Below are 12,876 nucleotides of genomic sequence, written 5' to 3'. Positions count from 1 at the left end.
GCGTGCTGCGTGCGGGCCACGAGGTGCCGCCAGGAGCTAAGAGCGCACTGCGATGGGCAGGCGCGCGTGCTGCGTGCGGGCCACGAGGTGCCGCCAGGAGCTAAGAGCGCACTGCGATGGGCAGGCGCGCGTGCTGCGTGCGGGCCACGAGGTGCCGCCAGGAGCTAAGAGCGCACTGCGATGGGCAGGCGCGCGTACTGCGTGCGGGCCACGAGGTGCCGCCAGGAGCTAAGAGCGCACTGCGATGGGCAGGCGCGCGTGCTGCGTGCGGGCCACGAGGTGCCGCCAGGAGCTAAGAGCGCACTGCGATGGGCAGGCGCGCGTGCTGCGTGCGGGCCACGAGGTGCCGCCAGGAGCTAAGAGCGCACTGCGATGGGCAGGCGCGCGTGCTGCGTGCGGGCCACGAGGTGCCGCCAGGAGCTGAGAGCGCACTGCGATGGGCAGGCGCGCGTGCTGCGTGCGGGCCACGAGGTGCCGCCAGGAGCTGAGAGCGCACTGCGATGGGCAGGCGCGCGTGCTGCGTGCGGGCCACGAGGTGCCGCCAGGAGCTGAGAGCGCACTGCGATGGGCAGGCGCGCGTGCTGCGTGCGGGCCACGAGGTGCCGCCAGGAGCTGAGAGCGCACTGCGATGGGCAGGCGCGCGTGCTGCGTGCGGGCCACGAGGTGCCGCCAGGAGCTGAGAGCGCACTGCGATGGGCAGGCGCGCGTGCTGCGTGCGGGCCACGAGGTGCCGCCAGGAGCTGAGAGCGCACTGCGATGGGCAGGCGCGCGTGCTGCGTGCGGGCCACGAGGTGCCGCCAGGAGCTGAGAGTGCACTGCGATGGGCAGGCGCGCGTGCTGCGTGCGGGCCACGAGGTGCCGCCAGGAGCTGAGAGTGCACTGCGATGGGCAGGCGCGCGTGCTGCGTGCGGGCCACGAGGTGCCGCCAGGAGCTGAGAGTGCACTGCGCTGGGCAGGCGCGCGTGCTGCGTGCGGGCCACGAGGTGCCGCCAGGAGCTGAGAGTGCACTGCGCTGGGCAGGCGCGCGTGCTGCGTGCGGGCCACGAGGTGCCGCCAGGAGCTGAGAGTGCACTGCGCTGGGCAGGCGCGCGTGCTGCGTGCGGGCCACGAGGTGCCGCCAGGAGCTGAGAGTGCACTGCGCTGGGCAGGCGCGCGTGCTGCGTGCGGGCCACGAGGTGCCGCCAGGAGCTGAGAGTGCACTGCGCTGGGCAGGCGCGCGTGCTGCGTGCGGGCCACGAGGTGCCGCCAGGAGCTGAGAGTGCACTGCGCTGGGCAGGCGCGCGTGCTGCGTGCGGGCCACGAGGTGCCGCCAGGAGCTGAGAGTGCACTGCGCTGGGCAGGCGCGCGTGCTGCGTGCGGGCCACGAGGTGCCGCCAGGAGCTGAGAGTGCACTGCGCTGGGCAGGCGCGCGTGCTGCGTGCGGGCCACGAGGTGCCGCCAGGAGCTGAGAGTGCACTGCGCTGGGCAGGCGCGCGTGCTGCGTGCGGGCCACGAGGTGCCGCCAGGAGCTGAGAGTGCACTGCGCTGGGCAGGCGCGCGTGCTGCGTGCGGGCCACGAGGTGCCGCCAGGAGCTGAGAGCGCACTGCGATGGGCAGGCGCGCGTGCTGCGTGCGGGCCACGAGGTGCCGCCAGGAGCTGAGAGCGCACTGCGATGGGCAGGCGCGCATGCTGCGTGCGGGCCACGAGGTGCCGCCAGGAGCTAAGAGCGCACTGCGATGGGCAGGCGCGCGTGCTGCGTGCGGGCCACGAGGTGCCGCCAGGAGCTAAGAGCGCACTGCGATGGGCAGGCACGCGTGCTGCGTGCGGGCCACGAGGTGCCGCCAGGAGCTAAGAGCGCACTGCGATGGGCAGGCGCGCGTGCTGCGTGCGGGCCACGAGGTGCCGCCAGGAGCTAAGAGCGCACTGCGATGGGCAGGCGCGCGTGCTGCGTGCGGGCCACGAGGTGCCGCCAGGAGCTAAGAGCGCACTGCGATGGGCAGGCGCGCGTGCTGCGTGCGGGCCACGAGGTGCCGCCAGGAGCTAAGAGCGCACTGCGATGGGCAGGCGCGCGTGCTGCGTGCGGGCCACGAGGTGCCGCCAGGAGCTAAGAGCGCACTGCGATGGGCAGGCGCGCGTGCTGCGTGCGGGCCACGAGGTGCCGCCAGGAGCTAAGAGCGCACTGCGATGGGCAGGCGCGCGTGCTGCGTGCGGGCCACGAGGTGCCGCCAGGAGCTAAGAGCGCACTGCGATGGGCAGGTGCGCGTGCTGCGTGCGGGCCACGAGGTGCCGCCAGGAGCTGAGGGCGCACTGCGATGGGCAGGCGCGCGTGCTGCGTGCGGGCCACGAGGTGCCACGAGGTGCCGCCAGGAGCTGAGAGTGCACTGCGATGGGCAGGCGCGCGTGCTGCGTGCGGGCCACGAGGTGCCGCCAGGAGCTGAGAGTGCACTGCGCTGGGCAGGCGCGCGTGCTGCGTGCGGGCCACGAGGTGCCGCCAGGAGCTGAGAGTGCACTGCGCTGGGCAGGCGCGCGTGCTGCGTGCGGGCCACGAGGTGCCGCCAGGAGCTGAGAGTGCACTGCGCTGGGCAGGCGCGCGTGCTGCGTGCGGGCCACGAGGTGCCGCCAGGAGCTGAGAGTGCACTGCGCTGGGCAGGCGCGCGTGCTGCGTGCGGGCCACGAGGTGCCGCCAGGAGCTGAGAGTGCACTGCGCTGGGCAGGCACGCGTGCTGCGTGCGGGCCACGAGGTGCCGCCAGGAGCTGAGAGTGCACTGCGCTGGGCAGGCGCGCGTGCTGCGTGCGGGCCACGAGGTGCCGCCAGGAGCTGAGAGTGCACTGCGCTGGGCAGGCGCGCGTGCTGCGTGCGGGCCACGAGGTGCCGCCAGGAGCTGAGAGTGCACTGCGCTGGGCAGGCGCGCGTGCTGCGTGCGGGCCACGAGGTGCCGCCAGGAGCTGAGAGTGCACTGCGCTGGGCAGGCGCGCGTGCTGCGTGCGGGCCACGAGGTGCCGCCAGGAGCTAAGAGCGCACTGCGATGGGCAGGCGCGCGTGCTGCGTGCGGGCCACGAGGTGCCGCCAGGAGCTAAGAGCGCACTGCGATGGGCAGGCGCGCGTGCTGCGTGCGGGCCACGAGGTGCCGCCAGGAGCTAAGAGCGCACTGCGATGGGCAGGCGCGCGTGCTGCGTGCGGGCCACGAGGTGCCGCCAGGAGCTAAGAGCGCACTGCGATGGGCAGGCGCGCGTGCTGCGTGCGGGCCACGAGGTGCCGCCAGGAGCTAAGAGCGCACTGCGATGGGCAGGCGCGCGTGCTGCGTGCGGGCCACGAGGTGCCGCCAGGAGCTAAGAGCGCACTGCGATGGGCAGGCGCGCGTGCTGCGTGCGGGCCACGAGGTGCCGCCAGGAGCTAAGAGCGCACTGCGATGGGCAGGTGCGCGTGCTGCGTGCGGGCCACGAGGTGCCGCCAGGAGCTGAGGGCGCACTGCGATGGGCAGGCGCGCGTGCTGCGTGCGGGCCACGAGGTGCCACGAGGTGCCGCCAGGAGCTGAGAGTGCACTGCGATGGGCAGGCGCGCGTGCTGCGTGCGGGCCACGAGGTGCCGCCAGGAGCTGAGAGTGCACTGCGCTGGGCAGGCGCGCGTGCTGCGTGCGGGCCACGAGGTGCCGCCAGGAGCTGAGAGTGCACTGCGCTGGGCAGGCGCGCGTGCTGCGTGCGGGCCACGAGGTGCCGCCAGGAGCTGAGAGTGCACTGCGCTGGGCAGGCGCGCGTGCTGCGTGCGGGCCACGAGGTGCCGCCAGGAGCTGAGAGTGCACTGCGCTGGGCAGGCGCGCGTGCTGCGTGCGGGCCACGAGGTGCCGCCAGGAGCTGAGAGTGCACTGCGCTGGGCAGGCACGCGTGCTGCGTGCGGGCCACGAGGTGCCGCCAGGAGCTGAGAGTGCACTGCGCTGGGCAGGCGCGCGTGCTGCGTGCGGGCCACGAGGTGCCGCCAGGAGCTGAGAGTGCACTGCGCTGGGCAGGCGCGCGTGCTGCGTGCGGGCCACGAGGTGCCGCCAGGAGCTGAGAGTGCACTGCGCTGGGCAGGCGCGCGTGCTGCGTGCGGGCCACGAGGTGCCGCCAGGAGCTGAGAGTGCACTGCGCTGGGCAGGCGCGCGTGCTGCGTGCGGGCCACGAGGTGCCGCCAGGAGCTGAGAGTGCACTGCGCTGGGCAGGCGCGCGTGCTGCGTGCGGGCCACGAGGTGCCGCCAGGAGCTGAGAGTGCACTGCGCTGGGCAGGCGCGCGTGCTGCGTGCGGGCCACGAGGTGCCGCCAGGAGCTGAGAGTGCACTGCGCTGGGCAGGCGCGCGTGCTGCGTGCGGGCCACGAGGTGCCGCCAGGAGCTGAGAGTGCACTGCGCTGGGCAGGCGCGCGTGCTGCGTGCGGGCCACGAGGTGCCGCCAGGAGCTGAGAGTGCACTGCGCTGGGCACGCGCGCGTGCTGCGTGCGGGCCACGAGGTGCCGCCAGGAGCTGAGAGTGCACTGCGCTGGGCAGGCGCGCGTGCTGCGTGCGGGCCACGAGGTGCCGCCAGGAGCTGAGAGCGCACTGCGATGGGCAGGCGCGCGTGCTGCGTGCGGGCCACGAGGTGCCGCCAGGAGCTAAGAGCGCACTGCGATGGGCAGGCGCGCGTGCTGCGTGCGGGCCACGAGGTGCCGCCAGGAGCTAAGAGCGCACTGCGATGGGCAGGCGCGCGTGCTGCGTGCGGGCCACGAGGTGCCGCCAGGAGCTGAGGGCGCACTGCGATGGGCAGGCGCGCGTGCTGCGTGCGGGCCACGAGGTGCCGCCAGGAGCTGAGGGCGCACTGCGATGGGCAGGCGCGCGTGCTGCGTGCGGGCCACGAGGTGCCGCCAGGAGCTGAGGGCGCACTGCGATGGGCAGGCGCGCGTGCTGCGTGCGGGCCACGAGGTGCCGCCAGGAGCTGAGGGCGCACTGCGATGGGCAGGCGCGCGTGCTGCGTGCGGGCCACGAGGTGCAGCCAGGAGCTGAGGGTGCACTGCGCTGGGCAGGCGCGCGTGCTGCGTGCGGGCCACGAGGTGCCGCCAGGAGCTGAGAGTGCACTGCGATGGGCAGGCGCGCGTGCTGCGTGCGGGCCACGAGGTGCCGCCAGGAGCTGAGAGTGCACTGCGCTGGGCAGGCGCGCGTGCTGCGTGCGGGCCACGAGGTGCCGCCAGGAGCTGAGAGTGCACTGCGCTGGGCAGGCGCGCGTGCTGCGTGCGGGCCACGAGGTGCCGCCAGGAGCTGAGAGTGCACTGCGCTGGGCAGGCGCGCGTGCTGCGTGCGGGCCACGAGGTGCCGCCAGGAGCTGAGAGTGCACTGCGCTGGGCAGGCGCGCGTGCTGCGTGCGGGCCACGAGGTGCCGCCAGGAGCTGAGGGTGCACTGCGCTGGGCAGGCGCGCGTGCTGCGTGCGGGCCACGAGGTGCCGCCAGGAGCTGAGGGTGCACTGCGCTGGGCAGGCGCGCGTGCTGCGTGCGGGCCACGAGGTGCCGCCAGGAGCTGAGGGTGCACTGCGCTGGGCAGGCGCGCGTGCTGCGCGCGTGCTGCGTGCGGGCCACGAGGTGCCGCCAGGAGCTGAGGGTGCACTGCGCTGGGCAGGCGCGCGTGCTGCGTGCGGGCCACGAGGTGCCGCCAGGAGCTGAGAGTGCACTGCGCTGGGCAGGCGCGCGTGCTGCGTGCGGGCCACGAGGTGCCGCCAGGAGCTGAGAGTGCACTGCGCTGGGCAGGCGCGCGTGCTGCGTGCGGGCCACGAGGTGCCGCCAGGAGCTGAGAGTGCACTGCGCTGGGCAGGCGCGCGTGCTGCGTGCGGGCCACGAGGTGCCGCCAGGAGCTGAGAGTGCACTGCGCTGGGCAGGCGCGCGTGCTGCATGCGGGCCACGAGGTGCCGCCAGGAGCTGAGAGTGCACTGCGCTGGGCAGGCGCGCGTGCTGCGTGCGGGCCACGAGGTGCCACCAGGAGCTAAGAGTGCACTGCGATGGGCAGGCGCGCGTGCTTCGTGCGGGCCACGAGGTGCCGCCAGGAGCTAAAAGCTACTGCGATGGGCAGGCGCGCGTGCTGTGTGCGGGCCACGAGTTGCCGCCAGGAGCTAAGAGTGCACTGCGATGTGCAGGCGCGCGTGCTGCGTGCGGGCCACGAGGTGCCGCCAGGAGCTAAGAGTGCACTGCGCTGGGCAACCGCGCGTGCTGCGTGCGGGCCACGAAGTGCCGCCAGGAGCTAAGAGTGCACTGCGCTGGGCAGGCGCGCGTGCTGCGTGCGGGCCACGAGGTGCCGCCAGGAGCTGAGAGTGCACTGCGCTGGGCAGGCGCGCGTGTTGCGTGCGGGCCACGAGGTGCCGCCAGGAGCTGAGAGTGCACTGCGATGGGCAGGCGCGCGTGCTGCGTGCGGGCCACGAGGTGCCGCCAGGAGCTAAGAGTGCACTGCGATGGGCAGGCGCGCGTGCTGCGTGCGGGCCACGAGGTGCCGCCAGGAGCTAAGAGTGCACTGCGATGGGCAGGCGCGCGTGCTGCGTGCGGGCCATGAGGTGCCGCCAGGAGCTAAGAGTGCACTGCGATGGGCAGGCGCGCGTGCTTCGTGCGGGCCACGAGGTGCCGCCAGGAGCTAAGAGTGCACTGCGATGGGCAGGCGCGCGTGCTGCGTGCGGGCCACGAGGTGCCGCCAGGAGCTAAAAGCTACTGCGATGGGCAGGCGCGCGTGCTGCGTGCGGGCCACGAGTTGCCGCCAGGAGCTAAGAGTGCACTGCGATGTGCAGGCGCGCGTGCTGCGTGCGGGCCACGAGGTGCCGCCAGGAGCTAAGAGTGCACTGCGCTGGGCAGGCGCGCGTGCTGCGTGCGGGCCACGAGGTGCCGCCAGGAGCTAAGAGTGCACTGCGCTGGGCAGGCGCGCGTGCTGCGTGCGGGCCGCGAGGTGCCGCCAGGAGCTAAGAGTGCACTGCGATGGGCAGGCGCGCGTGCTGCGTGCGGGCCGCGAGGTGCTGCCAGGAGCTAAGAGTGCACTGCGATGGGCAGGCGCGCGTTTTGCGTGCTGGCCGCGAGGTGCCGCCAGGAGCTAAGAGTGCACTGCGATGGTCAGGCGCGCGTGCTGCGTGTGGGCCGCGAGGTGCCGCCAGGAGCTAAGAGTGCACTGCGCTGGGCAGGCGCGCGTGCTGCGTGCGGGCCGCGAGGTGCCGCCATGAGCTAAGAGTGCACTGCAATGGGCAGGCGCGCGTGCTGCGTGCGGGCCGCGACGTGCCGCCAGGAGCTAAGAGTGCACTGCGATGGGCAGGCGCGCGTGCTGCGTGCGGGCCGCGAGGTGCCGCCAGGAGCTAAGAGTGCACTGCGATGGGCAGGCGCGCGTGCTGCGTGCGGGCCGCGAGGTGCCGCCAGGAGCTAAGAGTGCACTGCGATGGGCAGGCGCGCGTGCTGCGTGCGGGCCCCGAGGTGCCGCCAGGAGCTAAGAGTGCACTGCGATGGGCAGGCGTGCGTGCTGCGTGCGGGCCGCGAGGCGCCGTTAGGTGCTAAGAGTGCACTGCGATGGGCAGGCGCGCGTGCTGCGTGCGGGCCACGAGGCGCCGCCAGGAGCTAAGAGTGCACTGCGATGGGCAGGCGCGCGTGCTGCGTGCGGGCCACGAGGCGCCGCCAGGAGCTAAGAGTGCACTGCGCTGGGCAGGCGCGCGAGCTGCGTGCGGGCCACGAGGCGCCGCCAGGAGCTAAGAGTGCACTGCGATGGGCAGGCGCGCGTGCTGCGTGCGGGCCACGAGGCGCCGCCAGGAGCTAAGAGTGCACTGCGATGTGCAGGCGCGCGTGCTGCGTGCGGGCCACGAGGTGCCGCCAGGAGCTAAGAGTGCACTGCGCTGGGCAGGCGCGCGTGCTGCGTGCGGGCCACGAGGTGCCGCCAGGAGCTAAGAGTGCACTGCGCTGGGCAGGCGCGCGTGCTGCGTGCGGGCCCCGAGGTGCCGCCAGGAGCTAAGAGTGCACTGCGATGAGCAGGCGCGCGTGCTGCGTGCGGGCCGCGAGGCGCCGCCAGGAGCTAAGAGTGCACTGCGATGGGCAGGCGCGCGTGCTGCGTGCGGGCCGCGAGGCGCCGCCAGGAGCTAAGAGTGCACTGCGATGGGCAGGCGCGCGTGCTGCGTGCGGGCCACGAGGTGCCGCCAGGAGCACTAGCCGCGTATGAGTGCTGACGGAGTTCGGCCAGCTCTCGTTTTGTTCTCATCTCATTTTGGCCTATTTTGTTGTTCGCCTAGTTACTTAGCTCTTACTCGTTTATTGCTCGTGTTATTGTGCGCTCTTTCAGCCATTTTGATTGTTTTGATTTACTTCCAATTGAGAAGTGCTCATTTTGGTATTTCACTTTTGCATATTTCTCATTTTGCTAATAATATGCTCCTTAGCTTTTTACAATTGAATTTATTAACATAGTCTCATGTACTGTTTGTTCATTTCAGCCTGTTCATATTTTGATGTTCTTTAAATACTGTAATAATTATAGGAAGCATTTCTTTCCTTAAACTTGTGTAAAGTATTCCCGATTTAGGATTTGTTCTGTGACACAGGTGTAAGGTATTGAATATCAATTATATACAAAACTGTGCTTTAAAAGGAATTTATTTTTTCAGTTTGTACTACACCAGACGACAATTTTGTGATATGAGGGAGAAATTTGAGGGGCAAATCCATGGAATTAGTCTTAAGTGATCCCCTTTAAAAATAAAAATTGGTGTGAAACTGAAAGACTTGACACTGTAGGAACCGAAAATTTATATATATAAAATTGTACGTCACAACGTTTATTGCGAGGTGTGGTGCATGCCCCCAGACTCGAACCGCGTGCTGATGTAGAGCTGCTACTGCCACAGCTCTCGCGGCAGAGCAGAGACACGACGCGATATAACGTCAGTCCCCGTACATTAACGGGAGAAAAAACCTGAAAAACTTCCGAAAAGGCGTTCCTCGCGTAGTCGTTGTATCTCAATTGCAAATGCGCAGCGTTTCCACTTATGCGAACTAGTATAACTGATGCTTTTTATTACTAATATTGTACTGTTAATTGTCTGGATTTGCGGTAGTTATCAACTCTTCTCTCGTTCGCATAGCACATACCACTGATTGCGAGGAATATTTTTTCTTTTCTTTATTTATTTATTTTTATTTTTTACGCTGTTGTCTTGTCTCGCTGCTATTGAATTGTTGTGCTGGTCTGCAGCCAGTTCCAGGGATACACTTTGATTCAGTCTTTGTAAGATTGCGTCGTAATACGAAAATATTTTAAAGTTCACTTCTCAACTAATGACGTGTCTGTTTGCACTTCAATGAAATAGTCTTTCATGAATAGTCGTTGATTGTCATTTATCAAACTATTTCTTACTCCCATGAACCATGGACCTTGCCGTTGGTGGGGAGGCTTGCGTGCCTCAGCGATACAGATTCCCGTACTGTAGGTGCAACCACACTCTGGATGATTGACTGATCTGGCCTTGCAACACTAACCAAAACGGCCTTGCTGTGCTGGTACTTCGAACGGCTGAAAGCAAGGGCAACTACAGCGATAATTTTTCCCGAGGACAGCTTTACTGTAGGGTTAAATGATGATGGCGTCCTTATGAGCAAAATATTCCGGAGGTAAAATACTCCCCCATTCGGATCTCCGGGCGGGGACTACTCAAGATGGCGTTGTTATCAGGAGAAAGAAAACTGGCGTTCTATGGATCGGAGCGTAGAATGTCAGATCCCTTAATCGGGAAGGTAGGTTAGAAAATTTAAAAAGGGAAATGGACAGGTTAAAGTTATAGTGGGAATTAGTGAAGTTCGGTGGCAGGAGCAACAAGACTTATGGTCACTGTGCTGTCCTTAGGTTAGTTAGGTTTAAGTAGTTGTAAGTTCTAGGGGACTCATGACCATAGATGTTAAGTCCCACAGTGCTCAGAGCCATTTGAACCATTTTGAAGTTTTGGTCAGGTGAATACAGGGTTATAAATACAAAATCAGTTAGGGGTAATGGAGGAGTAGGTTTAATAACGAATAGGAAAATAGGAATGCGGGTAAGCTACTACAAACAGCATAGTGAACGCATTATTGTGGCCAAGATAGATACGAAGCCCACGCCTATCACAGTAGTACAAGTTTATATGCCAACTACCTCTGCAGATAACGAAGAAATGTATTATGAGAGAAAACAAATTATTCAGGTAGTGAAGGGAGACGAAAATTTAATAGTCATGGGTGACTGGAGTTCGAGAGTAGGAAAAGGGAGAGAAGGAAACATAGTAGGTGAATATGGATTGGGGGTAAGAAGTGAAAGAGGAAACAGTGTGGTCGAATTTTGCACGGAGCATAACTTAATCATAACTAACACTTGGTTCAAGAATCGTAAAACAAGGTTGTATACTTGGAAGAATCCTGGAGATACTAGTAGGTATCACATAGAATATATGATGGTAAAACATAGATTTAGGAACCAGGTTTTAAATTGTAAGACATTTCCAGGGGCAGATGGGACTATGACCACAATCTATTGGTTATGAACTGCAGATTAAAACTGAAGAAACTGCAAAAAAGTGGGAATTTAAGGACATAGGATCTGGATAAGCTGAAAGAACCAGAGGTTGTACAGAGTTTTAAGGAGAGCATAAGGGAACAGTTGACAGGAATGGGGGAAAGAAATCCAGTAGAAGAAGAATGGGTAACTCTGAGGGATGAAATAGAGAAGGCAGCAGAGGATCAAGTACGTAAAAAGACGAGGGCTACTAGAAGCCCTTGGGGAACAGAAGAAATACTGAATTTAATTGATGAAACGAGAAAATATGAAAACGCAGTAAATGAAGCAGGCAAAAGGGAATACAAACGTTTCAAAAATGAGATCGACAGGAAGTGCAAAATGGTTAAGCAGGGATGGGCAGAGGACAAATGTAAGGATGTAGAGGCTTATCTCACTAGGGGTAAGTTAGATACTGCCGACAAGAAAATTAAAGAGACCTTTGGAGAAAAGAGAACCATTTGTATGAATATCAAGAGTTCAGATGGAACCCAATTCTAAGCAAAGAAGGAAAAGCAGATAGGTGGAAGGAGTATATAGAGGGTCTGTACAAGTGCGATGTACTTGAGGACAATATTATGGAAATGGGAGAGGATGTAGATGAAGATGAAATGGGACATACAATACTGTGTGAAGAGTTTGAAAGATCACTGAAAGACCTGAGTTGTAACAAGGCCCCGGGAGTAGACAACATTCCATTGGAACTACTGACGGCGTTGGGAGAGCCAGTCCCGACAAAACTCTACCATCTGGTGAGCAATATGTATGAGACAGGCGAAATACCCTCAGACTTTAAGAAGAATATAATAATTCCAATCCCAAAGAAAGCAGGTGTTGACAGATGTGAAAACGGAGATACTGCACAGTCACAGTTGCAAAATTCTTTACTGACGAATGGAAAAACTGGTAGAAGCCGATCTCGGCGAAGATCAGTTTGGAGTCTGCAGAAATGTTGGAACACGTGAGGCAATACTGACCCTACGATTTATCTTGGAAAATAGATTAGAGAAAGCTTTTGACAAAGTTCACTGGAATACTCTCTTTCAAATTCTAAAGGTGGCAGGGGTAAAATACAGGGAGCGAAAGGCTATTTATAATTTGTACAGAAACCAGATGGCAGTAATAAGAGTCGAGGTGCATGAAAGGGAAGCAGCAGTTGGGAATGGAGTGAGACAGAGTTGCAGCCTGTGCCCGATGTTATTCAATTTGTATATTGAGCAAGCAGTAAGGGAAACAAAAGAAAAATTCGGAGTAGGTATTAAAATCCATGGAGAAGAAATAAAAACTTTGAGGTTCGCCAATGACATTGTAATTCTGTCAGAGACAGCAAAGGACTTGGAAGAGCAGTTGAATGGAATGGGCAGTGTCTTGAAAGGAGGATATAAGATGAACATCAACAAAAGAAAAACAAGGATAATGGAATGTAGCCGAATTAAGTCGGGTGATGCTGAGGGAATTAGATTAGGAAATGAGACACTTAAAGTAGTAAAGGAGGTTTGCTATATGGGGAGCAAAATAACTGATGATGGTCGAAGTAGGCAGGATATAAAATGTAGACTGGCAATGGCAAGGAAAGCGTTTCTCAAGAAGAGAAATTTGTTAACATCGAGTATAGATATAAGTATCAGGAAGTCGTTTCTGGAAGTATTTGTATGGAGTGTAGCCATGTATGAAAGTGAAATAGGGACACTAGAGAAGAAGAGAACAGAAGCATTCGAAAGTGGTGCTACAGAAGATTGTTGAAGATTAGATGGGTAGATCACGCAACTAATGAGGTATTGAATAGGATTGGGGAGAAGAAGAGTTTGTGGCACAACTTGATGAGAAGGGATCGGTTGGTAGGACATGTTCTGAGGCATCAAGGGATCACAAATTTAGCATTGGAGGGCAGCGTGAAGGGTAAAAATCGTAGAGAAAGACAAAGAGATGAATACAATAAGCAGATTCAGAAGGATGTAGGCTGCAGTAGGTACTGGGAGATGAAGAAGTTTGCACAGGATAGAGGAGCATGGAGAGCTGCATCAAACTAGTCTCGGGACTGAAGACAACAACAACAACATCAAACTATTTAATGATGTAGTCCACACCGGGTATTTAGCTGGTAACGGACAGTTTATTGTTATTTTGTCACTAAATACTTATAACTCCCGCACCACACACACATGGAATATTTTAGTTAAGTCAGTCCTATTGAGTTATAGTTTCTTGGTAATTACCACAACTCTAGCGTAATTGTTTTATCTTCATGCTGTCGTGTACTTGGGTCTTACTCAAAACTAATTGCGTGTTTTCTTTCATAGAATGTCCACTTCTCCGTAAGGTCCAACTAATTTAAAGTCAAGTCAAATGTTCACTAATTCCGTTATTAGATTT

General features: G+C 61.3%; 1 protein-coding gene across 1 annotated transcript; it reads right to left on the bottom strand.

Moving 5' to 3' along the window:
* Nucleotides 1–2,212: 2,212 nt before the first annotated feature.
* Nucleotides 2,213–6,514, bottom strand: LOC126335632 (uncharacterized). The gene is made up of 4 exons (XM_049999086.1): nt 6,479–6,514; nt 6,159–6,413; nt 3,259–5,955; nt 2,213–3,118 (listed from the first exon to the last, which is right to left on the bottom strand). Exons 1-4 carry the CDS (start codon nt 6,512–6,514, stop codon nt 2,213–2,215), a joined length of 3,894 nt encoding a protein of 1,297 aa, XP_049855043.1.
* Between the last annotated feature and the right edge of the window lie 6,362 nt (nt 6,515–12,876).

Source organism: Schistocerca gregaria, chromosome 2 (genome assembly GCF_023897955.1).
Source record: "Schistocerca gregaria isolate iqSchGreg1 chromosome 2, iqSchGreg1.2, whole genome shotgun sequence".
In the NCBI taxonomy this organism is placed as follows: Eukaryota; Metazoa; Arthropoda; class Insecta; order Orthoptera; family Acrididae; genus Schistocerca; species Schistocerca gregaria.
Note: the sequence above shows the minus strand (reverse complement) of the source record. Positions and strands in the feature narration are given on the sequence as shown.